This window comes from Sinocyclocheilus rhinocerous, unplaced genomic scaffold (genome assembly GCF_001515625.1).
Source record: "Sinocyclocheilus rhinocerous isolate Xijiao unplaced genomic scaffold, SAMN03320098_v1.1 scaffold662, whole genome shotgun sequence".
NCBI classification, from domain to species: Eukaryota; Metazoa; Chordata; class Actinopteri; order Cypriniformes; family Cyprinidae; genus Sinocyclocheilus; species Sinocyclocheilus rhinocerous.
The window spans coordinates 2,854,114-2,881,376 of NW_015639782.1; the positions used below are offsets into that span (position 1 = coordinate 2,854,114).

General features: G+C 37.1%; 2 protein-coding genes across 2 annotated transcripts in view; both read right to left on the reverse strand.

Annotated features, from left to right (window-relative positions):
- Positions 1–2,135: 2,135 nt before the first annotated feature.
- Positions 2,136–5,587, reverse strand: LOC107751993 (homeobox protein CDX-1-like). The gene is made up of 3 exons (XM_016567816.1): positions 4,870–5,587; positions 2,560–2,705; positions 2,136–2,454 (listed from the first exon to the last, which is right to left on the reverse strand). Exons 1-3 carry the CDS (start codon positions 5,360–5,362, stop codon positions 2,221–2,223), a joined length of 873 nt encoding a protein of 290 aa, XP_016423302.1. The 5' UTR covers positions 5,363–5,587; the 3' UTR covers positions 2,136–2,220.
- A 7,482-nt stretch (positions 5,588–13,069) lies between these two features.
- Positions 13,070–27,263, reverse strand: part of LOC107751995 (vascular endothelial growth factor receptor kdr-like) — a 47,745-nt gene continuing 33,551 nt past the window's right edge. The window contains exons 19-30 of the mRNA XM_016567818.1: positions 26,192–26,305; positions 25,996–26,084; positions 25,751–25,904; positions 25,039–25,136; positions 24,345–24,467; positions 23,845–23,956; positions 21,689–21,788; positions 18,843–18,948; positions 17,162–17,283; positions 16,453–16,531; positions 16,247–16,347; positions 13,070–13,683 (exon numbers count right to left, since the gene is read on the reverse strand). Of these exons, the coding sequence (XP_016423304.1) occupies positions 13,506–13,683; positions 16,247–16,347; positions 16,453–16,531; positions 17,162–17,283; positions 18,843–18,948; positions 21,689–21,788; positions 23,845–23,956; positions 24,345–24,467; positions 25,039–25,136; positions 25,751–25,904; positions 25,996–26,084; positions 26,192–26,305 (1,376 nt within the window). The 3' untranslated portion in view covers positions 13,070–13,505. The remainder of the gene's footprint in view (positions 13,684–16,246; positions 16,348–16,452; positions 16,532–17,161; positions 17,284–18,842; positions 18,949–21,688; positions 21,789–23,844; positions 23,957–24,344; positions 24,468–25,038; positions 25,137–25,750; positions 25,905–25,995; positions 26,085–26,191; positions 26,306–27,263) is intronic.

Consider the following 27,263-nt stretch of genomic DNA (forward strand, 5'->3'; position numbering starts at 1 on the left):
AGGGAACGCAAATATCTTTGCGAGAGAACGCAAAAGTTTTGCGAGGGAACGCAAAGTTTCTCGAGGGAACGCAAAAGTTTTGCGAGAGAACGCAAAAAAAATTTTCCTCCCACCCCGAATTTTTTTCCCACCACCATGTCCCTTTAGGGGCTCCGTAAGGGGCTCCGTACTTCTTCAATATATATCTTTTTCAACAAAAAGTGAGTGAAGTGAGGAGCTTAAGCGCAAAATGTTGATTGGTTATCAATTTCAAGTGTTGAAATTAAGTAGGTATTTGAGCTGCTGAATTTTCTTCTGTTTTTCTATGAGCTTTTCAACCTTACTTGGGACCTGTCTACAGAATGTTTATGAGCCCGAATTGTGCGATTTTGTAGTTTCTAGCAATAAACAATAAATACAATTAAAACTAAATAGACACCATTTTTTAAAACAACACAGTGCGTAGCATAGTAGCACATTTAAACTTGTGGCCAAATATGGGTTTGCGATTTTTGACAGGGCCTTCATTTATAGGCCCTTTTCCAATAAGTTACAGAAAATATATTTGTTTGATCCCGTTTCTTGGGTAATATTGAATTAGGCCTAAATTTGTTGATTTTTTTTTGTAAAAATTGAATGAGATTATTCACTTGTCTACCTGTATAGGCTTTCCCCCCCCAAATATAATCAATTCAATAGATTATAACAAAATTATTGTAGGCTATTGTAGCTACTTCTCGGGTACTGTCAAGTTGGTAAATGTAAGCCAAAATCCCTATTTTGATGTGTTTACCAGACATTTGATATTTTGGGTTAATTGGATGTTAGATACAGTAATGTTTTGTTGTAATAGAACATAAAACAACAAGCCTCACATAAAAGGGGTTAAGTGTCTCTAAATGCTTTAAATTAATAAAGTCATGGGACACCTATAATAGGATTTATGGAATGTGCCATTTAAAGATAAATGCAGTGAAATCAGTTTTCTTAACTGCTGTAATCAAACTGTTGATTTGTTTCAAATGAAATTAAAAAATAAATAGGCCTAACAAGCATGTTACAACATAAAAGTGCTTATGTCACACTGATGACGTGGTGTTTAGCTGAGAGATGCACTGTGCAAACTGTAAAGAAAGTATTTATACAGATTTCCCTCCCAAATGTAGGCTATTCTATGAAGAAAATATAAAAGGTTCCTGACAGACATTTGTTTATTTGTAAATCATTTTTCAAGATTTACTGACAGACCTACAGCTGTTCCCACAATTTAGTTTTGAGCCATTGTTCGTAACTTTTTTTTCCCTTTTTTGGGGGGGGAAAATCGTTAACTTAAAAGTAAATGCTGCTTGTATACAATGGTACAACAATATGTGACGCCAAAATAAGACATTTTTGTTGCTCTAATCATCCTATTTCAATATAGGCTACTGCATTTGTACAGAAACACGTTATAGCCTAGGCCTAGTTATATAACTTTACAAATTAAGTTGTTCAGCCTTAATTTGAAAAACGAGCCCAAATGCAGTTTGTACGTTTACAGAGTGGTCTCACGTTTAAAAGGTAAATTAAAGGTGAATGCCTAAAGCTGATGAACATACAATATTTCATTCGTTTAAGTTTAATAATAGGCTATATCAAGACACGAAAAAAAACTATTGCAAAACTTTTTTATTTACACATTGTTGGAATCAAACGCTATACCCATATTAGGAATGTGACACCTGCACATCACCCCTGTGAAAAGAAAGTGAACGACGTGCGCTTTGGACACAAACTGGAGCATAAAACAGCCTGCCATCACAGGTCATTGGCATACACAGACAATAAAAGTTTAACAGTTCTAGGGTAAGGATCATTATACATCCCGAGAAACGCTGTACCTGTAGTTTCATTTTATTTACAAACATTTAGATACACTCACCACATACAGAAAATGATATTTATATCTTAATTGAGCAAACACAAACAAACCATTAAAATATTTAGTCTCTGGATCAGACAAACATTTTGTATGTTTTTTTTTCTTAATTTTAAAAACTATTCTATTAAAACAATATTTGAAGAGCCTCCAGCATTTCGTTGCATTTAAGACGTGATTCTTCTGTGGTAATCCACAACACGCGCCTTGATGCCTGTCATGTAAGTTTGTAATCCGTTTTGGCCACGCGAGCGGTCCGCTTCGGTTCGGTCCTTTCAGCGTGTTGGAGTGCTCAGTTAAAGTTGGATCTTTCAAGTTCGAGTTCACTGAGTGACAGTAACTTGCTGTATGTTCCTCATAGATGGTAAGGCGTTCATTCCTGGGGGTGGGTACAGAGAACCGTGTATGTCTGACGGACTCAGTGACCCTGGTACCGGTAGGGGACTGACAGAACCGGGATCGCTGTGGACTGACCCTCCGCTGCCGTCAGACTGACCCAGTTTCTTTTTGATTAATTTCCTTTCCTTAGCTCTGCGGTTCTGAAACCAGATCTTTACCTGTGAAGACAAAAGTCAAACGGTTATAGAAAGAAATGTCTAATTTTCAACTAGTGAGATAAATCTAATTCTATAAGTAAAAATCTAAAGTGAAGTCATTTTTACCTGTCTTTCTGAAAGCCCGAGGTTTACTGCCAATTCTGATTTTCTTCTGATTGTGATGTAGCGATTAAAATGAAATTCTTTCTCCAGCTCCAACCTCTGATGGTCTGTGTACACAACTCGATATTTCTCCTTCGTTCTCGTTTTGCCTAAGAAATGGGAAATGAACGAACAAGTATGAAAACTACACTCTTAAAAATAAAGGTGCTTCACGATACCATAGAAGAACCTGTTTGTCTAAATAGTTCTATAAAGAACCTTTAACATCTGAAGAACCATTCTGTTTCACAACAGGTTTTTTTGTGGCGAAAGAAGGTTCTTCAGATGATAAAAAGGTAAGAAAGAGATGGTTCTTTAAAGAACCTTTGACTGAATGGTTCTTTGTGGAACCAAAAATGGTTCTTCTATGGCATCGCTTGAAGAACCTTTATTTTTAAGAGTGTATGTTGATAAAATGAAGACATTCGTCATAAAACACACTGGATAAGAGATTATCATTATGAAATAATAACCAATTAAACGCCGTGCGTAAAATGTGTAATACTGTTATTAATAATAGCTTTTTAAGGCAGAGGAAGAACTTGCGCATTGTATAATTTCTACAGGTTATATTTAAATTATTCTTATCATATTGACTTTCTTCTCTTACATTTATGTTGCATTTACAATCACTAGGCCTATATGATCTCTCATTTTAACTATAAATCATAACGCCATTGAAATATTCAGTCAATTGCATAAACTAAGATTACATTGCTAGATATGCAAATTGAGCTTCTGATCTTCTTTGAGGAGATTTTTTGAACAAACTGCAGAACAAAGAGACACAAAGACATTACCCAAACGCCACTGATGTGTTAAGAGACACACATCTTACAAAGAATTACAAGGAGATAACATCAAAAATCTTTTCCTCAAACCAAGAGCAGGCTGGACTTGTTTTTTGTATGTACAGACCAGCTATATATTTTTATGTAGCCTATACGACTAAGAACGCAATTGATTATAGTTTTTTTTATTATTATTAAAAGTTTCGATGCAATCACTATGGAAAGCTCTAACATCTAATGTTAAATGTGACCTTTTATCTTCACATGTCATTTCCAAAACTTTCAGTTTTTCAGCAGTAGAAATGAAAAAGGCCGTTTACAGTTAGGTCATGTAACTTTGTAAGTGATTTTTTTCAAACTGTTTTTTTATTTTGCTGTGTTGTTTTAACATGCGCCGGAGACAGGAGAACTGTATGTGCTGTGAAGTTTGTCACTCTTTGAGGTAATATAACCTTTATCTTCACATGTCATTTCCAAAACTGGCCGTTTACAGTTAGGTCATGTAACTTTGTAAGTGATTTTTTTCTTTAAAGTTTTTTTCGCTGTGTCGTTTTAACATGCGCCGGAGACAGGAGAACTTTATGTGCTGTGAAATGTGTCACTCTTTGAGGTAATATAACCCTCAAGAACAGAGACAGAGGAAGACGCGCTGCTGCATATCAAAGTGAAAAAGGTGTTGAAAGAAGTCGCCGCCTGAATATGACAGATAACCCTCAAAACCTGAGACAATGTAACAGGAAAAGTAGACCTCGCATCTTGTTTACGGGAGTCGCAAATTAGCATTACAAGTGACCCTGGCGCCAATTCCCAACACCTTAATTTTGCCACAACTATTTGTCCCATGCGTAAAGGAACAAATGTATTAATATAACTCAGATATTCCGGGTTTTTTTTAAACTGAACGTTTTCCGCAAATAATGAAGGGGAGAAGGACGGTTACGTAAAGTTAGTGTGCGTAAAACTATTCAATTTTCCCAGGCCTATTTCGTAATATTTTGTCAGATGTGCCACTCCTTGAGGCAAATATCAAACAATGTATAGTTAATACGTTTTTCACAAGATTTGCCCTTGTGCAAATTATTTGTCCAATATTAAACCAAAATAATACAAAGCAACTATTTAGATTTTCTTCAAGTTTTTGCTTAGATGTTGTGGACATATATTTTTTTCTAATAATTTTTATTAAAAAACTTTTACATTCTAGTACAACCTATGTAAATTGGGTGCATGACTTAAATTATGTAATTTTTATTCTGCTGCTTCGCGAAATTAGATCATAAGCGTGAACTACTGTCATTTTGAACGTTTCGATCACTTGATTTTAAGACCTTTAAATGATTGCGCAGTTTGCATGCTTTAAGATTACTTCATAAATATTTAAACGCTTTCTCTTTTTGCGTATTATGCCATATATTTTAAATTCTTAGCAAGCTTTTATTTTTTATTATTTATGTATTTTTTGAAAGACATTTGTTGGCCTTACCGGTTGAGGAGGACTGCACGGTTTTGCTCATCCACTGATAGGAATTGCGTCTTTCTCTCTCAGGTGAAAGCTGGCCCACAGAAATGTTTTCAGGTGGTGGAGGCAGTACTGCTGATCCCGGGCCGTGCATGGCATTATAATCTGAAGAGCAGTAGGAAACTTGTCCCGGGGATGAACTGCTCATAGGTGCAGAAATAGTGTTCGGAGGTCCCAGGCTGTAGGCGCCCCAGTCCTCTCTCGGTGCGCCGTAAGGAGGGCCCCATGTCCCTGCTGACTGCGCGTGTGTGTCCACGTTGGGCACATGATGGTATCCTGTAAAATCTGAATACTGTGGTGTGGAGACAAAATTTTGTGGTGGAAGACTGATGCCAGATCTTCGCACGGCTCCTTGGTGATACATGCTTCCCTCTTTATCCAAAAGGTATCCAACGTACATGATTCGAAAGAAACCCCTAAAATCACTTTTTTTTAAGGCAACATGCCAGCCATACATCAAGCCAAATATCACTCAAAACCAAGGCCTGACTCAGTACTGTTTATCTCAAGTGTGGTAGTCCAAAATGGTCTCCAGGTCACGCGACGTAGTCCTTGACGTGCTTCAATCAAACTTGATGTGACTCTGTTGTCAAGGTGGTGGTGGCAAAGGTATAACCAAGCCCTCCTGACGTCAGCCACGACTTCAAAACCTCTCGATTTGCATTCAAATGACCAGCCAATAACACCACCAAACCCTCAAAGATTCCCCTAGCGCCAGATTTTCGCATCACCTCAGACTTACATGTAGGCTACCTAAAACCACTTCTACTCATCAGTATTCAATAGGCTTACAGACTCACTCTAGATGACTTAAGGAATCAACACATTACACTGTGAAAAATATTAAGTTAAAAAAACGTCTCTCCTCAAAAAAGCCAATTTGAAAGGAGTTTTATTAGATCTGTCTCAGTTTGACTTCAAAAAAGTCCTTCAAAGACAAAAAAAAAGTTCAAACAAGCAAATAACTTTTATAACTTAACTAATAACTTATTATATATGTTTTATTTTATTAATACAAATCATTTATTTGATTATAAATGTTTTTATTTTGTTCATATAAATTATAATAGGCTGTATATTATATTTGAATTTCATTTAATTACACAAGCGAAAACAACAACAGCAATGACATCTTTTTATTATATATTTTATTGTTAAAAAAAGTGTTCATCATAAAAGTGAAATGAGCTGCGACGTGCTGATAGGCAGGCAGCATCATTCAGCGATGAATGGTCGCTTGAAGTTTTACTGCCCTTCCTTTTCTCTCTAATTATATACTGCTGCTTTCCAAAATTGGGGATTTGAGCTTTTTTCAGTTCATTTAAAAAGTATTTTGCTCTCACGAAAGCATTTTTAAAAATACAATTACTTTGTAAAGCCTTTCGAATAATAATACACTGTCATAAAATGCATGTATATCAATTTTACAATTGATAATAATGTTTTAAATCATTTTAAATAATCAATTTTGTTTAGCAAAACAGGACATTCACACATTTTCAATCATTTTCAAGAAGTCTGTGTCTCATCTTTATTCAAGTCTTTATAAAGTGATATACTGTAACTGAACCTTAGATGACTAAGTTAATTTTATTTACTGTTTGTTCAGTAAACTTTTGAAAAACAAACAGCTGATCATGATTTTCATCATAGATCATCACATGTCTGTATGATACAGTGAACTATGCAAAAGTAGGACAGTTTTTGGCAGATTTGTGATGGTGCACAGATAAAACCTTTATGCATTCAGTCGTTTTTATGCTACAACCCTCATAACATAAATATGTCAAAACAATATTTAATGTGATTTCTCTGTGATAATGATTGACCTTTGTTGTTAAAGGATACTCTTGTAAAAGAGGTGCAAAGCGGGAGAAGGTGTCTTGAAGTAAGGCGAACTTTTCACATTCCGTATCCCTCACACAATGACACTCTCGGGTCACACTTCACAGCTAATTCCGGTTTATGGAAATGTGAGGTATCACCTACAGTACCCATGCGACGACAATGTGTCGTGCGTGTCGCGATGTAGTCGAAATATTTAACGAGTTGTTAATTCATTTTACTGCGAGGTTTCTGGGGTATTTTAATCATTAACATATGCAGACAGTAGCTTGTTCCAGTAAACTTTTGAAAAACAAACAGCTGATCATGATTTTCATCATAGATCATCACATGTCTGTATGATACAGTGAACTATGCAAAAGTAGGACAGTTTTTGGCAGATTTGTGATGGTGCACAGATAAAACCTTTATGCATTCAGTCGTTTTTATGCTACAACCCTCATAACATAAATATGTCAAAACAATATTTAATGTGATTTCTCTGTGATAATGATTGACCTTTGAACATAGCAAGGAAATGCATTTCCCTGTTTCAGTATGAATAAGTATAGGTGCAGTCAGATTGATCATCAAATCAGCGCTTCAAAGTTTATAACAAATGTATTTGCTATAGTTTCAATACTGAAACATCATATTTAAAGCAGTTTTCTTTAAAAAAAAAAAAAGTGATAAAAAACAATTAAGATGCTATCAAATTAAATTTATACCCCTACTGGAAAAATCATGTAACATCAGCTTGAACTGTTTTTTTAGACGTCCGAGGTGGTCTACCAGCTTATAGCCTGGTCAAGGTCTACTAGGTTGATCTCGACCCCACCAGAGTCCAGCTAATCAATGTTCTAGCTTGGACCAGCTAATGACCTCATGTCTGTGCTAGTGTATAGCTATAATCAGGCTATTTGGAAATATGCAGGCTTTAACTGTTGTATGACCTGATTCGTGTTAGCTTGAATGATCCATCAGAACAGGTTCATATGGATGACTGATATCATTTATAAAAGCATGTAAGCCTATGCGATCAGTTAGATGCAAGCAAGAACACATCACTATGATGATGTCAGGCAAATGAAAGCATTTCAGAACGTCAAAGACCCAAAAAGTATCAATGGCTGCTACAGTTGTTTTTCTCTAATATTTAATAATTGATGTATTTGTTCGACTATTGCTAAATTCACACCATAGGTAGTAGGCTAAATGAGCCTGGGGTTAAACTTTTACTTTTTGTTAGATAATTTCCACAGACCGTAAATGATGGTCATATACGATATGTATAGGCTTATATGTTGTACTATATTGCTGAATATGTGGTCATAATATATCCTACCATAAGAATCCGAAGGCCAGACCTGGGTTTTGTGAGCACACTCGTTGCTGATGCAGGTGTACGCAATAAAGAAAGAAGGTTGGTTTGGAGACTCAAAGCACAGCGCAGCGACGCCCCCTGCTGGTCAATCAGCTGCAAGAGCGACTCAAAACGTAGTTTCGACGGACACCTTTTTATGACACATTTTCTGACATTTATAGTACAACACGTTATTTTTACATTCTTTCCTTTTTTAATGAAATGAAGAATGATCTTGGGATTTCGTTATAAATTCATCAGCACCATTACAGAATGACCTCTAGAGGGCAGTATATCCACCAAGTAATTTGTTTGCGTCGCTTCTTCGGATCACTGAGCGTCACCGTTCTGTGAATTTCTGTGAATTACTTGCAATGATTGTATGTGACATATAATCAGATACATTTCTGTTACATAGTTGCCTAATGTTGTGACATTGCTATTCGTTATTCATTATCAGTATGAAAATTAGATATGGCGTGACGTGTGGCATTGGCCTGACCGTTGTTTAGATATGACAGTTGCGTTAGCGGTAATGTCACTGACTGTATGTTCTAGTACATAAACTAAAACAAATGAGTAAAATGTTTAGACTAAGCTTATGCATGCATAAGAATTGCTAAAAGAGAGAGAGAGAGAGAGAGAGAGAGAGAGAAATAACACTCTCTCTTAGTAGTAATAATAAAATGGCCAATCTAATTTATTATTTATTTATTTGTATATTATCGTCACGTTATGCGTGTCTGTTAAAAGTTTGTGAGTCTTAAATAAGGATGGGAATGTATTTCAAAAAAAGGAAAAGGTTCTGTTTGTGCACAGCTTTTATAATGGAAAGGATTCCGTTATCTTCTGTCTAAAGGAAGAATGCTTTATCTGAGGGCAGAGATGCTCTCTCAGCATGACAGATTTACAACTTACTTGGAAACTTCAAAATAACAACATGTGTGTCCCAAATGTATGATGGTTTGGGGACAGATTGTACTCAAAATAGTTGAAGTTATGAATCATATGTTTTCTCTTTTTATTTCCACAATGAGAATTAGGTCATAATACTGTTCATACGAATATTGCTACATTTATATTTACTAGGAAGTCGAGTTTAAATGTTTTTTTTGGAACTATGTGCTATTTCACAAATGTTAGACGTAGCCTAATCATTACACAATGTTTGCTTTTCTCACAGAGACTTTATTGCAGTATTTCCCTAGGTTTTAATTCTCCTGTGTGAAATCTGAAATGAATAAATGTCATGAGAAGTTTTGTTGAAGAATTTCCTTTTATTTTTAAAATACTATGGCTACAAATTTCTGTATCCAACGAATTCCAAAACAGAACAGTTGCTCTAAGACAGTGTATCTGAAACAAGAGCAGTGGCATAAATGTTCATATATTCATGGAAAGACTATGAAGGCAGTATGGATGGATATTACTGGTGAGATCTTAGTTGTTTGGTCCAAATTGACTGTTGACTTTTTCTGGGGGTTCTGTCAGATACAACCACAGACCCCCATCAGTTGAGTTCATTCTGAAAGCTTTTCCCACTTTACCAACATTTGCAACAGTTTTGAATTACCATTCATCATTTATGAGTTCATAATCAGTAATCCCATCTTGTTTTTCTTTACAACATAAACCTGGAGAATATTTAGTTATCCTGTCAAGTAGCATACAGTATCTTTTAGACGGTCTTTGGTTCAGTGCTTGGGCAGTTTTGAGTCCAGAGTTCCCATAGCACTGTAGATCAGATATTTCTGAATCATTTTCAATGACAGAATTCTTGACAGATTATAAACAGTTCATTTTTAGCCACTGGAACCCTGTGGGGACAAAAAGAATTTACTTTGATCTGAAGGCCAAAGTCTAAGACAACTATTTTTAAGACAAACAGTCTGTCTGATTTAGTCAGAACTCTTTGACTCAGCCCTTGGGCATCATGGGAGTTTATTAAAATATTTGATGCTATTTGTATTTTTGGTGCTACCTTTCTAGGAAAAGGTGGGCAAAAGCCATATCTGTGGTAAGTGAAGTCCACCCCATTGTCTCAGGCTGTAGGTGAGAGGTATACGGATGCGGTTCCCACCCCAACTCCGATCCTGCCATTCCCTGCACTCCCTCACCAGAACACAGCGTGGGAAGTGCGAGCAGAGGGAAGAGCACTCTCTTGATGGGAATTGTACAGAGAAAGCAGAATGGGGTATGATAGGATTTCAAGGCGTTCTGGTTTGTCACTGATTGCAGGAATGAGTTTTGGCAGACTCCCAAAGGCCACAATATACCACCTCTGTTTTAGTGATTAATGAAGCATCTTGCCACCAGGGGGCTATTTTCCTTGAGAAGGGACTCTGGAAGTGGCAACGCAGGGATTTACACATTGTTGAACAAGAAAAACAAAACAGTCCCAATAGGATAGAGCCTTTAATTAGATGCATACGTGATGTTTTTCTCAAAGATAATTTTAGGAGATTCCATTATAAACTATGAAGTTAGACAAAGACTTCAATTCACAATCCATGTCATATAGGGGGTGGAAAATCCTCTGGTACAGTTTATAACATTTACTGTCTATATATACAGTACATTACCATTCAAAAATTGGGGATGGTAAGATTTTTTACAAAAAGTTTTTGATCGAAGTCTCATGCTCACTAAAATTGCATTTATTTGATAAAATTCAGTAAAAACAGGTACATTGTGAAATACTATTACAATTTAACATAACTCAAGAAACATTTGTTATTATTATTATCAATGTTAAAAACAATTGTGTAGCTTCATATTTTGTGGATACCATGATACATTTTTTTTTCAGGGTTCTTTGATGAATAGAAAGTACAAAAGAACAGTTTTTTGTGACATTGTAAATGCCTTTACTGTCACTTTGATCAATTGAACGTGTCCTTGCTGAATAAAAGTATTAATTTCTTAAAAAAAAAAAAAAAAATTAATGACCCCAGACTTTTGGATAGTGTATATATAGATAGATAGTACACATATATTAATGTAAATGTGTTATTTAGTACTTTTTCTTGGTTAATAAAATGGAGAAAGTATTGTAGGAAATTATGCATGATCACGTAATGTTCATATTCATTTAGAGCAAGGGAAATTGAAAACTCTGATTAGCTGCAGAGCTCTGAGACTGTATGTACTTCCTGTGAGCTTAGAAAAATATGAGGTGTGCGTGAATACCACCTTTGTGCTTGTAGCCAGAATATGATGAACCCTTACCCTCCCAACATCCTTCCCTTTTTTTGTTTATAGCTTTAATTCCTGAATCAGTTTACATGTCTCATAACCTTCATAGCAAGCCAATAACACACCGCCAATCCTCAATCAGTCAAGTGAGCTTTTAAGTGTACCGTAAACACTGTTTATCTTCAATATGACAAGCAGAAACGGCAACAATATGCACCTATAGCGTTTTAGTGCCAAAGCTGGGGGGCACTGTTGGCCCTTAGGAAGTTTAGTGTTTAGAACCCTGTTGTGATGGGAATGATGGAGAAGCCTTTCCTTTTCTTGCTCACGGTCACAGAGGTATTGTCCTGGTGACAGACAGACTGCCGTCACCTCGCCCCATTCAGGAAATGTGTCTCTGTGACTAAGAAGCAGGATAAAGAACGCACAGATGACACACAGCCCAACCATCTCCACCAAGAATCGTATAATACTTAGCCTAACCTTACTGGAATTATGTATAGACCTATAGGAAATCACGCTATAGGAAGAAGAATGCAATACTTGGCAGGCGAACCACTGGCATTGGTATTTCTGTGCGTTTTTATTTATTAGTAGCAGTAGCTACAATATACAGGCATGTACTTGTACAAATGCAATCATGACTCTGAAAAGGTGCTATATATAAATATAAAGATCTTTATTTATGCTTGGTTAATATTAAAATACAATTATAATACAAAAAAATGTATGTAGAAAATATCAGTGCATACAATTCTACTTCACAAATACCAGTCAGTCAAAATAACAACATTATTGAAAGCATCATTTGGCAGTATATACATTTCATTATTTGGAAGACAGTCCCTCAGCTATGAATGTAGTACTTGGACTTCAAACAATAATTAGCAATAACGGGCCTAATTGCTTTTACAACTGTCAGATCTGATTTAACCAATACAATGATTTCCCACCCGTTCCATAATGTTAAGGAGTTAATACTGATAGCACCTACATGTGTGCAGATGCTTTTACTATAATTATCATGACCATTTATATAGTGACCAGCCTGTTGACAATATTATAGCCTGCCCTGCAAGCTTTAGTAGTATTTTAGCATAAAAGACTACTGAATCAGTAACAGAATGTGTTCCTCTGGTTAATAGCTGCACAACATATTACGTGCTGTTATGTATACAGTAGTGTAAACAACATAAATATGGAAAGTACACAATGCAGTGTAACTATTGTTGAACAGAGAAAGGCTGTTTAATTGCGGTCCAAATTTGATCAATAATTAACAGAATGTTTCCTATTAAATGTGCATGAATAATTTACTTGCTATGGCTTCTGAAACCTTTTTCACAGTGATAGACTGGATGTTAGGCACCCATAAGCCATTCTGTCCTGCCATATGTAAGCAGTCCAAGATGTTAAGCTTGGCTAATTCCTTTAAAATGATCCAGATTAAAAGCTATGATGATAAAAATACTATATGCGGGAGCAAAAGTGATTCATTTTAGCTGCAATGAGCAAGACTCAGGAAAGCGGCCCTCAGACTGGCGTGAAAGAACCTGGAAACACAATGTGCATCCTTTGTGTTGATGATCAATGTGTCCTGCAATTTCTGGGAAGGAATTTCAGACCACACATTCAATTATTCATGATATGTGGTCTTTGTTTGACAGTTTGTCTGACAGAGTAAAATATGAGTGAAATTTATTCTAAAGAAAAATATTTTCCTAAAAAAAAAAAAAAGAGCTTTAGTGAGCTCCGAAATAATTTTAGCAAAATAAAAATAAAATATCATATAACCAAAATTCCAGTTTTCATTACAATAAAATATTTATCTAGAATAAAATAAGAATTGCCTTTGTCCTCATTCTAACCACTGAACATTTCATAATTAGCCACCATTCTGTATGAAAAATGCTATTTCACTGGGGAAAACAGTGCCGTTATTGTAATAAAATGTGCTTGTTGTGTTCACAGTAGACAGCAGGAATATCTGAGGTGATATAAGTGGCAGCCCACTGTACTCACACACTACCTTGAAAAAGTGCACAGAAAGAGAAAATGTGAAACTCTGAATGACCATTCCAGTATCAGGATAAAGTGGAATGGAAAGAAGTGGGGGAAAATATAAAACAGATCTAATGTGCAGAGACAAAATGGACCCAACCAATCAGATCCTCCAAAACTGGGTGAGACTTCTGGCGACTAAAGAGTGGAGATCAACTCAGACGGGTGGTGTGGAGTAACGGACCACATAGTTATAGTCTGGAGGTGGGCTATGACATTCCAGCTCCGGGTCGAGAGAGGAGTCCTCCAGACTCCAGTCCAGTGAGGGAACAAGTAGTGGGTATTTCTCCTTTTCGCCCTCCAGCAGAACTGACTCCTTACTTTTGCTCTTCATCCTGTGGAAGGAGCAAACTGATTTGAATGAATCCAAATTGAAATAGTATTATTTTGTTGTACTTTGCTCTGTGTGGTGCCATGAGTTTCAATAACTCTTCATCTGGGGTCAACGGGTCAGACCCCCCCGGAGGGAGTCTGTGAGTTTGCATTGCTTTTAGTCTACAGGGGTGATAATTTGCAGTAAATACCGATGCAAAACAGATTGGCATGTATTGGGATCTGTACACAGTGTGAAGCAGAGCTGTCAGTGCCAAGCACTTCACATATGTGCATACTAAATGTGGGAGTACCAGGTGGAATCCAGAGGCACAATGTGGAGGGAGACTCTTGGACGTAGCAGTAAAGCTGTAGAAGGTCAAAGGTGACAGTGATTGAGTGGGTCCTCGGCAGGGGCCGCCTCTTTACAATATATACATCATTCTCTACATGCTCCGGAGTTGCTCTTTTTTCCCATGCCTGTGACCATGGCAATCTGGATTTGCATGGATTTGCCAGTTGGTTGCAGGCTGTGCCCAGCTTTTCATCATATCGGGTTGGGATGAGGAGGGCACTGGACATGGAAGACGGGGGAGTGCTGACAGAGTGTTTTTAATCAAAACCTGTTGATTACGTTCATTTGTAATAAATCTTGGCTCATCAATCATAGCAGTAGAAGAATTTAAAAATTAAAACAAAATAAAAACTAAACTAAAACTAACAAAAATATGAATGAAACTAATAAAAACGAAACTGAATTTTATAGCAAAATTGAAAACGATATTAAAATAAAACTAATTAAAAAATTCAAAACTATATTAACCTTGGTGTGGTGTTATTAAAACTTATTACACAGCTCTCTAGAACTCTTGAATCTGATTGGTTGATCGCAGCATTCGGTGGTCAGATGTTTGGCGGTACATTCGCGTGTCTTGTATCAAGTTGTGGACTTGTGGACATCTCATGTTTTTGATTACAGTTAAAATGACCTCAGAGGGCTTTAGTACTAATATTACTGTAATATTGTTGTAGTGTAATCTTGTTGCTTGGCTTGCTGTTTTGCACACTGTAGTGGACTTTTTTTCTTATAAAATAATTGCTCCATGTTGGGGATTATTTTTTGATAATGACAAGTTGACTTCAGATAATACTTCGTCTATATACTACTGTTCAAGAGTTTGGGGTTGATAAGATTTTTGAAAGAAGTTTCTTATGCTCACCAAGTCTGCATTTATTTGATCAAAAATACAGTAAAGACAGCTATATAGACAGCTGTTTATTGTGAAATGATATTAAAATGTAAAATATCTATTTTAAAATATTTTAAAAAACTATTTTAGAATATTTTTTAAATATTTTGCAATGTAATCTATTGTGGTAATGGTAAAGCTTAATTTTCATTAATTTATTATTAATTTATTGGATTTTGCAGTGGCCATTACTGCATTTTATGTAAATATAAATGTCTTTACTGTCACTTTTGAGCAGTTTTATGCGTCTTTGCTGAATTTAAATATTCATTTTTTATTTTTTTTTATTGTGCCAACCCCAAACATTTGAGTGGTAGTATAGATTTTTTTCTATTTTACAAGACACATTATATGCTTAAATAAGATCCTTGTATAGATGAAGATCATATAATATAGCTCTGGCATTTTGGTGTAACCACTGATGTACTCAGATGTCTTTATCTAATGCCAATCACATATTTAGACTGAACACTTCTAAGGTCTGAGTCATAAACCTCCAATCAGTAAGAGATTATCACTATTTGTCTAGCTGCAATTGGTGGTACAAACTGCTGCCCTCAAATATTAGGATGCTGTATAGTCCACAAGGCTTTAAATGCAATTTAGAGGATAACCTTTGTAGATTAGCCCTGGCCTTTGCTAGACTGGAAGACCATAAACGGCGTCTCAGATCTCAAACGCTTTAACAAAACCAAGGCTAATCCACCCCAATGGCCTGCCATTAATAACTTAAAAGGCCACCTTCACTGAAACTGACCATGTTTTTAAGGAGATCCTGTTTTTTTTTATTAGTCATTAAATATTAAGTTTTAGTCACAGCTTACATTCTGTAGCAAAAATACTAGAACCCTAAATGGAATATATTGCGATCACTAACAATAATAAACACTCATTCTATCAAATACTTCCTAAAATAAAATAAATGCATGTTATTGTATGAGATGGCCATGTGCCATATCTGTAGCCGTGCTGTTTCAGCGATGGACTCAGAGGCCATTACAACCCAGGCGGTACAAACAAAGATGCTAGTCACCAGAACTTACAGCCAGCTTTAACTAGTCACACACCCAGCCTGGCTGTTGAGATTGTCACCTTAGGCAATATCTCTCCACTGTGCCATTGTCTGAGAGACTCTCGCGCAGGCACGTCTCTCAAAGAAAAGGGTAGTGGCTGGAGTCGTGTGGAGATGGGGGGGGAACTGTATGACAATTGTGGCATCTACATTCCAGTCCAGTGGGAGGGTCTCCAGGGCATATGCCAGCAGACCAACCCATTCCTGTGGTCCTGGATGTGGCCAGGCAAAAGGTCTTAACAGGAGTGAATGTACTATACTCACGCTCGGGCCATGAAACTCCGGGGTCTGGCCAGTGACTCCAGACGCTTCAGTGTCTTCAGGTCATCTGAAGATAGAGCTATTCCGCTGTCTGACTGCCCTCCCTGTGAACAACCAAACTTGGCTTAACCATAGACACAATATATTTGCATTATTTTGTAATGTGCCTTTTCTTATGAGGGGGAGAGTGAGAAAAACAGGCTCTTCACCTCATCGATCTTGTTGGTTCCATTCTCCACGATTACTTCATCAAAGGTCTTCACACTCGCTGGGCGGATCTTAATGTTCCTGAAAGCATCAAATACTCCATATCAGATCAGTGTGGAAGGTTTCTCATGACATAATGTCTGGCAGATCCAAACAAATACATGAAACACATTATGGTATCACAGTTTCCAAGTAAACGTTCAATACTATGTTGGATAAAATATTTTTTTATTTAATTTTGCGCAGCAGGGTAAAGCAATAGCTCTTAAATTCAGCTTAAGGGATAACAGGGATTGCAGCATTTCGATACTATTCTCTACAAATATACTAGAAGGACCTGTGGAAACGCAAGAGTTGGATAAATATTATCTTAAGTAGGCATAAATCCTGAAACTGCATTTGTGGCAAAAGAGGAAATTCCTTGAGGGGCCCTTAATGCTACGAGGACCGTTTCTTATCAAGAACCAATTAGTGCTTTCCTTCACTTTTAGAGCATTGAACTCAAGGCCGTTGGGATGAAGTGTAGTGCATGTTTGAAACAGGAAAATATATGGAAACCAGAAAATAGGTGGTACAACTTTATCTACAAAAAACACATTTCTAAAAAGCTTTAAATAGTCCTCATGAATAATGGATTTTTAACAACTAAAGTACAAATACAAATCAGTCTGAGCCTATATCCGTTATATGGATATGATAAAGCTATCTTACCAAGCCGTCCCAGAGTCTCTAAGAGAGGCAGGTCTGGTGGAGGTCTCCTCTGTGGGGCTCATGTTTGAGGGGTCTGCTTTGGTCAATAGGGCTGTGTTGATTGGGATGTAGTGCTTTCCCTCCTGAGAGAGACAAAGTGTTTAAACTGTGTTTAAAAGTGTTTAAATTTTAAAACTGTGACATCACCCTGCATATGGTTTTATAGGATTCTGGAGGAATCTGTACATAAATCTGCAAGGGAATGTGTGAATATTTTTTGTGGAGATGATGTTATTAGGGGCAGTCTGGGCAGTACACTAAGCTTGATTCCTTATGTGGGAAAGAGGGAGTTTGGATGACTTCCAATTCTGATGGCTTGGAATATGTTTTGATCTCTATGCTGTGTAGTGTAGTCTTTTACTGAGACCATTATAAATCAGATTCATCCCTTACTTTCTTCTTGACCTAAGAAAAATGTATCAGGACATACTGCACCATCAAATGTTTAACACAAATTGTAGATTTTTACCTACTTTTCTCTTGTTTGGATATCTATGAGAATTTGTATGACTTGAGATTAAAGGATTTGTGTATGTAAATACATTTTTATGTCTATGCCTGTATTTGCTGTAGCATACTGTACCCTACTGTTCAAACATTTGGGGTCAAGATTTTTTTGAAAGAAATTCATTTTTTTTTTCAGCAAGGATGCATTAAATTGAATAAATACAATGTTACAAAATATTTGTTTCAAATAAATATTAATCAAAGAATCCTGAAAACAAATGATCAAAATATGAAGCTGCACAACTGTTTTCAACATTGATAACAATAATCAGCATATGAGAATGATTTCTGAAGGATCATGTGACACTGAAGTACACTGAAGGACACTGTGACACTGGAGTAATAACTGCTGAAAATTCGGCGATGACAGGAATAATGACTATTAATATTCCTACTAAAATATATTCAAATAAAAAACAGTTATTTTGATGCATTAAATTGAATAAATAAAATGTTACAAAATATTTGTTTCAAATAAATATTAATCAAAGAATCCTGAAAACAAATTATCAAAATATGAAGCTGCACAACAGTTTTCCACATTGATAACAATAATCAGCATATGAGAATGATTTCTGAAGGATCATGTGACACTGAAGTACACTGAAGGACACTGTGACACTGGAGTAATGACTGCTGAAAATTCGGCGATGACAGGAATAATGACTATTAATATTCCTACTAAAATATATTCAAATAAAATTTTATACAATTTTTATTTGAAATTGTAATAATATTTCACAATTTTACTGTTTTTACTGCATTTTTGATCAAATACATGCACCCTTGGTGAGCAGACGTTTTTCAAAATATTAAAAAAGTTTTGAATGTGTACACATGTATTTCTCTTCATGAGTGACTTTGCTTGTCTTAAATTTTCTTTACAGTCACTCCAAACTCACTTTAAATCTTTCCATTCATCACATTCATAAAATATTCACCTTTCATCTATGACTAGTTGTTAAACACAGTTTGCAGTGACAGGCTAACATGGTTTTGCCTGTGTAATGGTAGTGCATCTTTCATCCCATAACATTTTTGTGGTTTTGCTGTGGTCAGAGTTTAAACAGTAAACGTTTAAATAAAGTCTGTGGGAAAGACATGAAATGTAATGAAGTGAATGAGACCCTCTTACCTGCTGTACACTAGCTTGTAGCAGATCTCCCAGCCTCTCTACCAGCTCTGTGAAAGTGGGCCTCTTGCATGGTTCTCCATGCCAGCAGTCTAACATGGTTTGATATCTATGGACAGAAACATGCATACATTAAAGAACTTCCTTTGAACATACAGAGTGATTAGTAGACCATAATCATAAATTGCAATTCTTCTGCAGCTACACAAACCCTCATGAATTACACCCTGTGCCTTGACCTCTAGATTACTCTGCAAATCCGGTTTATCCAATTATTTACAGTCATCAATAATATTTGATGAGTGACACAAGGAGTGAGGCTGAGTGTTTTCATTGCACCGTTCTCAAGGTGAGAGTTTGTGTTGAGAGGAACTTCCTCCTGATTTACACAAGCTGTCAGCATCTCTCCCCACAAGGGACGTCTGGGGTCCTTTATTGGACTTTGCAGTGGCCTATAATGGTTGCGTTTATCTGAAGGCTAAGTTTCAGTTGTGAAACACTGGGGCGTCAATGCAGGCATTCAAGTAAATGATCGCCGACGATGATTGAGCTGTATCCTGTTTATACTATGGTGTTGTCCTTATATAAATAAAGCCTGTTACCCATGAAACTCACCCATGAAACTCTCTGATCCTGTCTGATTAGGACAACACTGGGCAATTTGGAGTATGGAAAAAATACTGTACTAGCTGATGACTCATTACTTCCTTACACTAATCAACTAATATATCCATCTGGGTTTGAATATGTTAGTGATCAGAGAGGAGGTATTCTTCTCATGGGCTGTGAAGGAGATTAGCAGGAGGAAGCAAAACTTCTAAAATGGTTATTTTAATGAATCCAGATGGAGCTCTCCTTAAACTAACAGGAAGTCCAGAAAAACGGCAAATGGTGGTTCCTCTGAAATCAACGATAAAACCAGGATGTTCTATATCCTCTCAAATTGTGCTCCCACTTATGGAAATGTAAATGGAAAATACATTAATGACAGCCAATGGCTGTTTAGTTCAGTGTATTGAATAATTATGAGCCTGTGGGACAGTGGGAATCAGTTTATCATTAAATGGGTGAATCAGTCTAGACAGATGTGATTTTATACCCGGTCAAATCCCTGTTTTCTGAGCTTTCTTCTCATCACTCACAATACAGTGTAGGTTTGGTCAGGGTCAGAAATAAAGTAGTGTTTAACCCTGAGGACAGCATATAACTTGATCAAATTCTCTGCTCTCTTGAAGAACAGTGTTATCAGTGCTACAGTTGATACAGTATATTAAGTTGACCCTTATCTGCAATGCTAGTTGACAAGTTCTTTGAAGCTGAATGGAAACACTTTTGGGTTTTGAGGACTTGTCACCAGAAAGGCTGTATTTATGAGGGCCGAATTCAATTCAGGTCTGAGGTCTGTACTGCTTTTTGTAGGTCATCTCCAATCACAATCTTTCATGACCTCTTGTTATGTTCAATTGCAAATGTGAGACAACTCGCATTACATGCAATGTTTTAAACATAGGTGCTTGAGACAGTGGGTATGATATAGTTATAGAATATCAGATATGAATTACCATCCTGAACGAGCCCATAGTTTTGAAACGAAGATTGAGTAGAGCACTTCGTAGACAGCAGTAGGGGTTGTTATTGAGAACAGGCAGTGAATATTCTCTCTCAAACTGAGGCAATTCAGTTCTCCACACCCATTTAAAAGCAACACTAATCTGAAGTTGTCCGCTTCATTTCCTTTCCACATTTAAAACTGATACCATGACCCCTTCTCTCATATCTTGTTACATCTGAAAACTTTCAGATTTTGGTTTGGCTTGCTCTCTAACCCTGTAACCACAATGGGAGTATCTTGCCAGTGGGTTTCCCTGTCTGATGCCCAGGGGCCCTGCCACTGTGTTTGGCCACCCCATGCTGCCTAGGTAGACTGAAGCCTTTAATGTGAGCTTGAGTTTCAGCTGGATTGGTGTAAGTCAGTAATGGATCCCTAGAACACATCAACTGCACTATAAACTAGCTACCAATCAGAAGCTGCTCCTTTCCTTTTGCTCATCGAATAATTGATCTGTTTCCATTTAAGGCTTCAGTCTTGTGTCAAAGCAATGAAATTAGATATTTCTGCTCATTTCAACTGTATCGATAGGAGAGGATTTTCTTTCCCCAGAGTGCAGATTTCAGCTAATAACCCTAAAGAGTTTTGTAGGGGGTTACAGAGAGGGGCGAGGTTTGTTTTGGGCTTACTTCAAGTTTGTTTAAAAGTCCTGGGATCAGACAGAAGGAACTTACTTAGAGACATTTAAAAAAATAAATACCTTAAAGATTTTTCATGTATACATTTGGGTACAATGGCATGTGCTGGAATAGGACAGGCATGCAAATATATAATGTAATGTATATTTCTTATATTGTTATACTTTTATACAAATAATGTTTTCTTACAACATAGTGAGTAACAGGGTTTCAGGTTGATACTGGTGTATGCTATCAATACTATAATTTATGTAACTAAAAATAGGTTTTTCTACAATAAATTAAATATTAACTCAACATCTTGTGTGAAAATGATCACATTGCATGTTTGTTATTGTTGGATACAGTCGAGGTGGGACAGGCATGTGTTTATGCTAGATTAATTTTCTGTTACATAATAGTTTATCTAACATATTAACATATTATCTAACACATTTCTCACAATCAGAATAAAGGATTTGTGACACTAATGCTTTAAAAAGTACTTAGTGCCTGCAATACTCAATATGGCAACTGTTACACAACAATTGCATTTATAGTTGACAAACCGTTTTCAAATCAGGACTGCCTGACATTAGTGACACAAGCAGAGCGACTCTTACATTTCAGAGGAGGAGTATTCAGGAGCTTTCATCCTGGTGCCCTCCTTTAGTCGGCAGCAGAATTCCTCATCAATGTGTAAGCCAGGGTAAGGGGAGGCACCTGGGGAGAAGAAAGAGAATAATGGGGTTATCAAGACTTTTCCATGAAATAGAGCTCTGGCCACTTCAAAGGGTCTGACAAGAAACTCACTAAACTGTGAAGTGGGTTGGGAGCACAGAGAGATCAATGGAAAGACCTCTGCACAATCAGCATCAGTGGGGCCTATCTGACTGTACTTGCAAAGTCTGTGCAAAGCTGTTTTCTCCAGAAACACTAAATTATTAAGACAGCGTGAATTTGCAGACTGTTGAGACTTTGGTGCACACTTGCAAAAACCATGATTCATGAAATAATATTTTCATTTACTTGACTGAAATCCTTTTAATAATATCTGATAACCACTAAAATATGCAGATCATAACAACGAATCTCAGAAAAGGTCAATCTTTCATTAAACTATGATCTAAACCCCCCTCTGACATAGATTAGGTAGTCATTAAAAACAAATACATTAACAGCACTTGAAAATCTCCTGCAACGTTGGGAATAGATTGCAGTAGATGTGGAGTGCCTAGAAAAACAGGGACAAGAAATTCAATTCCACAATACAAAACATGAGAGTGTACTTTGGGTGCGGGTGGAAACTTTTCTCCCATGGACACTATCAAGTAGCAATAATCATTTTTCTAAACTTTTCGTGTTAGTCTATCTGACACCAACTTAAATCAGTGCAGCTCAGTGGTTGTGACAGCTCAGAGTCATCAGTTAAGATCCTATTCCTTCAATATCAATGATAATGGATTATTTATATTGTGTTTTCCTAAATGTTGCTTTATTTTAACATGCAAAATGACGGCCTACTATTTTCCCACAGAGATCATTGCGTCCAGTGTGAATATAGATTTGGGGGAATTTTACTGTGGTTTCTAGTTCATTCAACATGCATTTAAAAGGCAAATCTTTAAAAATGCATTCATACGAGGGTGCAAAAGTCTGAAACCACTTTAATAATCTAGAATGTTAGTCATTTAAATATAAAATTTAGTGGTTACTTAGTATTGTGAAAAGCTTTGCATTGTGTTATGCAAAATTCTGCAACATTTTTGATTTCTACACTATTACTGGTTTGGGTCCCCTCTCCCTCGCCGGGCCCTTGGAATAATCCTAAAGAAATTTGTAATGAAAAAATTTGAAATACATACATATATGAATGGTCACATTAAAGTTGTTTGCTCAGAGTCTTTAATGACAAAGGTGCCAAAGCGACACTGTACAAACCATTAAAGGTTATAGTACATTTTCATTAAATGCTGCCTGGTAAGTGGTAACTGTGGGTTTACATTTCCAGTTGGGAATGAAACCTGATCCAATGGAAGATGATTTGTCCTGTTTTACAACCTCTATTTATGATTAAAAAACACACCGCTGAAGTTCACAGATGTTGTTGCACTAGTGGAATGAAAATAGTTTTTTGTTTTTTTCAAGCTGACAATGCAATCCTTTTTTGTTCCCAAAGGAAATTTTAACAGCAGCTGACAGTTATTGCCCTCCACATCTGGAGGAGGTTGATAGCACAGGGCACCTCATGAGCAGCCTGGTTTGTGCCAGGTGTTTTTGATTGAGTACCCTCGAGTTCGTTTTATTTCCATTTGGATGAAGCACAGCATGTGCTGAGTTGCCTTCCTACTCCATGTGTTTAACTTTGAAATGGGTGCTGAATCCTGTCTGGGCTCTTTGCGTTGGTGTAAAATGCACCGAACCAGTAAAGCAAACAATCAAAGTCTACGAGACCTCTCTATAGAAGAAAGGAAGGAAAAGCCGACACTTTGTTTCATGGAAAACATCAGAGCAGAAAACATTGTTCCAAGAACTGAACGCCTGAAATCATAAAAGCTTGAAATTATTCTTTGATCGTTTCATAATCGAATCTCCCCAAAATACCAAATCAAGATTGTTTGTGTTAACAGTCAATATAAAATAAAACATTAGAGAGTATTTTAAACTCTTTTAATTACTACAAGTTCCTGGAGTGTTGCAGCAGTGCTGTGTGTGTCTCCAATGAATAGGTGAATAAAAGGAATGTGAGTTACGCTCTTAAGACAGCGATGGTATTTACCAAGAGAGAAGATCTCCCACATAAGCACTCCAAAAGACCACACATCACTCTGAGTGGTATAGATCTTGTCAAATATCGCCTCTGGAGCCATCCACTTTAAGGGAAGTCTGGCCTATAAAAAGATAAGCAGATCATGTTACTCTCACCTGTAAACGAACAACTCCCAATATTAATTTACAATTAAAATGCTTATAAAACGCTGTCTATTTGATTATACTATCTGTGTGACGTCTTGGCTCACACTTGACCACAAGAAAACATCCTTTGACCAGAATAATATTATCAGGGCTTATAAAATGACTAACAGCATGCCAAAGACTCTTGGCATTAACAGAAACATTTGATCTTTTTCCAGATGAATATTCACAGTTTCGGTGGTTTTTGTACCGTTATCATTTGCGTCCATCACACTAAGTAGTTTTGAAACACTGCGTATACAGTCTGACTGCACCATGTATCCGTGACCGATATGAAGTAATTGGATAATCTTCCACACTTACGTCTCCTTTGCGGACATAGTCTGGGTCCTTGTATACATCTCTTGCAAGTCCAAAATCGCAAATCTTCACTACGTTGTTTTCAGACAACAGGATGTTACGTGCGGCCAGATCACGGTGAATACACTTGTAGAAGTAAAAGAGAGATCCCATTACATTATGTTCTACCATACATCATCTATCAGTTTATTGTAATAGCAAGATATAATTGTATATTCTTTCTAATCTCAGTGTCTTGAGCAGGGAAAGGGAGTGTAGTGAAGATGCATTTTGTGTCTTATTTGAACCATGTGTGGCATTACGCTGTCAGATGAAGCACATGATGGAAAGCTGTGATAATGTAAAACATATGGAATTGCCATCGGGGAAACTCTGACCTGAGGTGAGATTAAACCACATATGCTAAACCGCATCTTTAGTATGTGGCAATTAATCTCATCTGCTGGATGTGTGTGAATGAGTGTGTTGGATCAATAAAGTAATTTGGGTTTTCATATTCTGGAGTTTTAGACAAAACTTCTCAAAGTGTTGCCAAAATACAGAGATTGATTATTAATGTAAAACATTACGAGCCAGAAAATTATTTAAAAAGGAAATTGGTATTACAATGGGCTGCCATTACAAACTAAGAATACAATGATTCATTGCAAGGGTTAGAGCTATTTTTCATGAAATCCTGAGAAAGTGTGACTCTTACTTTTCTTGAAGCCAAGAACTCCATGCCTTTAGCCACTTGAAAGCTGTAGCAAATCAAGTCTTCTAGTGTGAGCACTTTCTTATACAAATCCTCTTGCTCTGCAAGAAAAGGGTAACAGAGTATTAGCTAAATCAAAACCATTGTTTTGTTATGCAAGTTTTGGCAGGCAAAAAAGGAACAGAATTTCCAAGAATCTCTTTTACTACAAATCTGTGCTGTCTACAAATCTGTAAAGTTTGGATCCTCTCTCAATCCCTTAATAAAGTTGTAATATTTTTACCTTCATAATTCTCCTGTTTACTACAGACACATCCGACAGGGAGACACAATGAAACCTGACTTCTTTTTTTAGATGCAGACTGCGACGTGCACTTTGTCAATGATACTCAAGTGAGGGGCTTGTGGGTGGATCGTCCACCTGAGTAAACAGTTTATCAAACCAGAAATAACCGGCATGGAACAGCACGACCCAATGTACCCGCAGCGGACTAGCTCTGGTCTTGGGGCAGGAAATTAGAAAAAGCTCTGCGCGCAGTGGGTGACAGTGGCTCGTACAAAATATCAGTTGTATTTATGAATCCCTGAGGAAGCCACCTATCAGATTAAGGGGGAAAAAACAATCAGCGGAGCCTTGAGAGCAGAGAGGGTGGGGTTGGAGGTGAGGGGTTGAGAGGGAGGAGGGGAGAAGGGAAGGAAGACACTCAGTCGCTACCTTCCTCCTCTTCCTCCGAGTCGCAGTAGCTCTTATCTTCAATGAAGCCGGAGCTGGCTGAACTTCCGGTGCTGGCCACGCTCTCCAACCTGCGCTTGATGAGCTCGCTCAGATCACACCCGGAGCTGGAACGCAGAGCCTTAACGTCCTGAGACTGTGGATATTATCAGCATACATTCCGGGTCAATATCATGCGTCATCATGGCAAATCACTGCTTAAATGAACAAGAGACTTTTCTGCTTACCTTGTATACCACAAAGCCACCCCTCCTACTTCTCAAGTAGTTGGAAAGATTTCCATACTTGCAGTATTCCACGATTATCATTAGCGGACCTGAGTGTACACCAAACAAATGTAAAAACAGAGAGGAAAACGTTTCAAAAATTGTACAAATTTCTCATATCACCATGGTTGAATTCTCTCCGTCAGCTTCCTCTAACCTCCACGCTTTGTGCAGGCTCCGAGCAGATTGACCACGTTGAGATGATGACCAATATGGATCAGAATCTTCAGTTCAGACATTAAAGCTCTCCATTCGTTATTTGTAGCTCCCGCTGTTGAGTGGAGAGGAAGTTATCGAATTAATGGAATGTCTTACATGATCGGAAAGGACTTTTGTTTGGAATGTTAGGAAAATGTATGATTATGTGGCGATGGGCTCAAGCATGCTGTTGTATTTCAGGACTCCTGTCAAAAGGCTGACCTTTCAATTACTGTTACCATTGTTTCAAATGGATATAAGATGTTCTATCAATATCTTGACATAACTGTGGCTTGATATTAAAATGCTAAACTGTTTTTTTTTATTTTTTAGATTCTGTTAATCTATACATATATATTTTTACATCTATACATCTATCTATTAAATATGTTCCTGTGGCTCAGTGGTAGAGAATCGCGTTAGCAGCGCAAAAGGTCATGGGTTCGATTCCCAGGGAACACATACTGGTAAAAAATTTATAACCTGAATGCACTGTAAGTCGCTTTGGATAAAAGCGTCTGCTAAATGCGCAAATTATTAAATTATAAGTATTATTAAAATGTATTACATAAGTTATACATGTTATAACACCGTGTCCTAACTACACACGACGCGACAAGATTCCAGCGACAAGCAATTTGGGTGTCCACACCAGACGCTGACCTCATACGTCATCCGCCCGGAGCTGCTTCTGTGTGCAACTGTTGGCGCAAGCTACATTAAAGTGATTATTACGTTTTGAATATGGATATTTTTCTTACAAAAACGCATCGATTCACTAAAGGAGGGCTTTGTTCACCCCCCAGAGCCGTGTGAGACACTTTTTTTTAATGGATGGGCGCTTCTTATTTAACTTCTTTTGGACTGATGCATGCAACACCCGCTGAGTGGCATTAAACAGCTTGAAAGATCAAAGACAATTTTTAATATAACTCCGACTGGATTCGTCTGAAAGGAGAAAGTCATATACACCCAGGATGGCTTGAGGGTGAGTAAAACATGGGCTAATTTTCTTTTTTGGGTGAACTATC

Excerpts from the sequence above, each read along its gene's own strand:
- LOC107751993 (XM_016567816.1), bottom strand. The coding sequence starts at position 5,362 with ATGTATGGCTGGCATGTTGCCTTAAAAAAAAGTGATTTTAGGGGTTTC. Across the intron at positions 2,706-4,869 it reads CGTGCAGTCCTCCTCAACCG|GCAAAACGAGAACGAAGGAG; the intron begins GTAAGGCCAACA and ends CCCATTTCTTAG. Across the intron at positions 2,455-2,559 it reads TCGGGCTTTCAGAAAGACAG|GTAAAGATCTGGTTTCAGAA; the intron begins GTAAAAATGACT and ends TTGTCTTCACAG.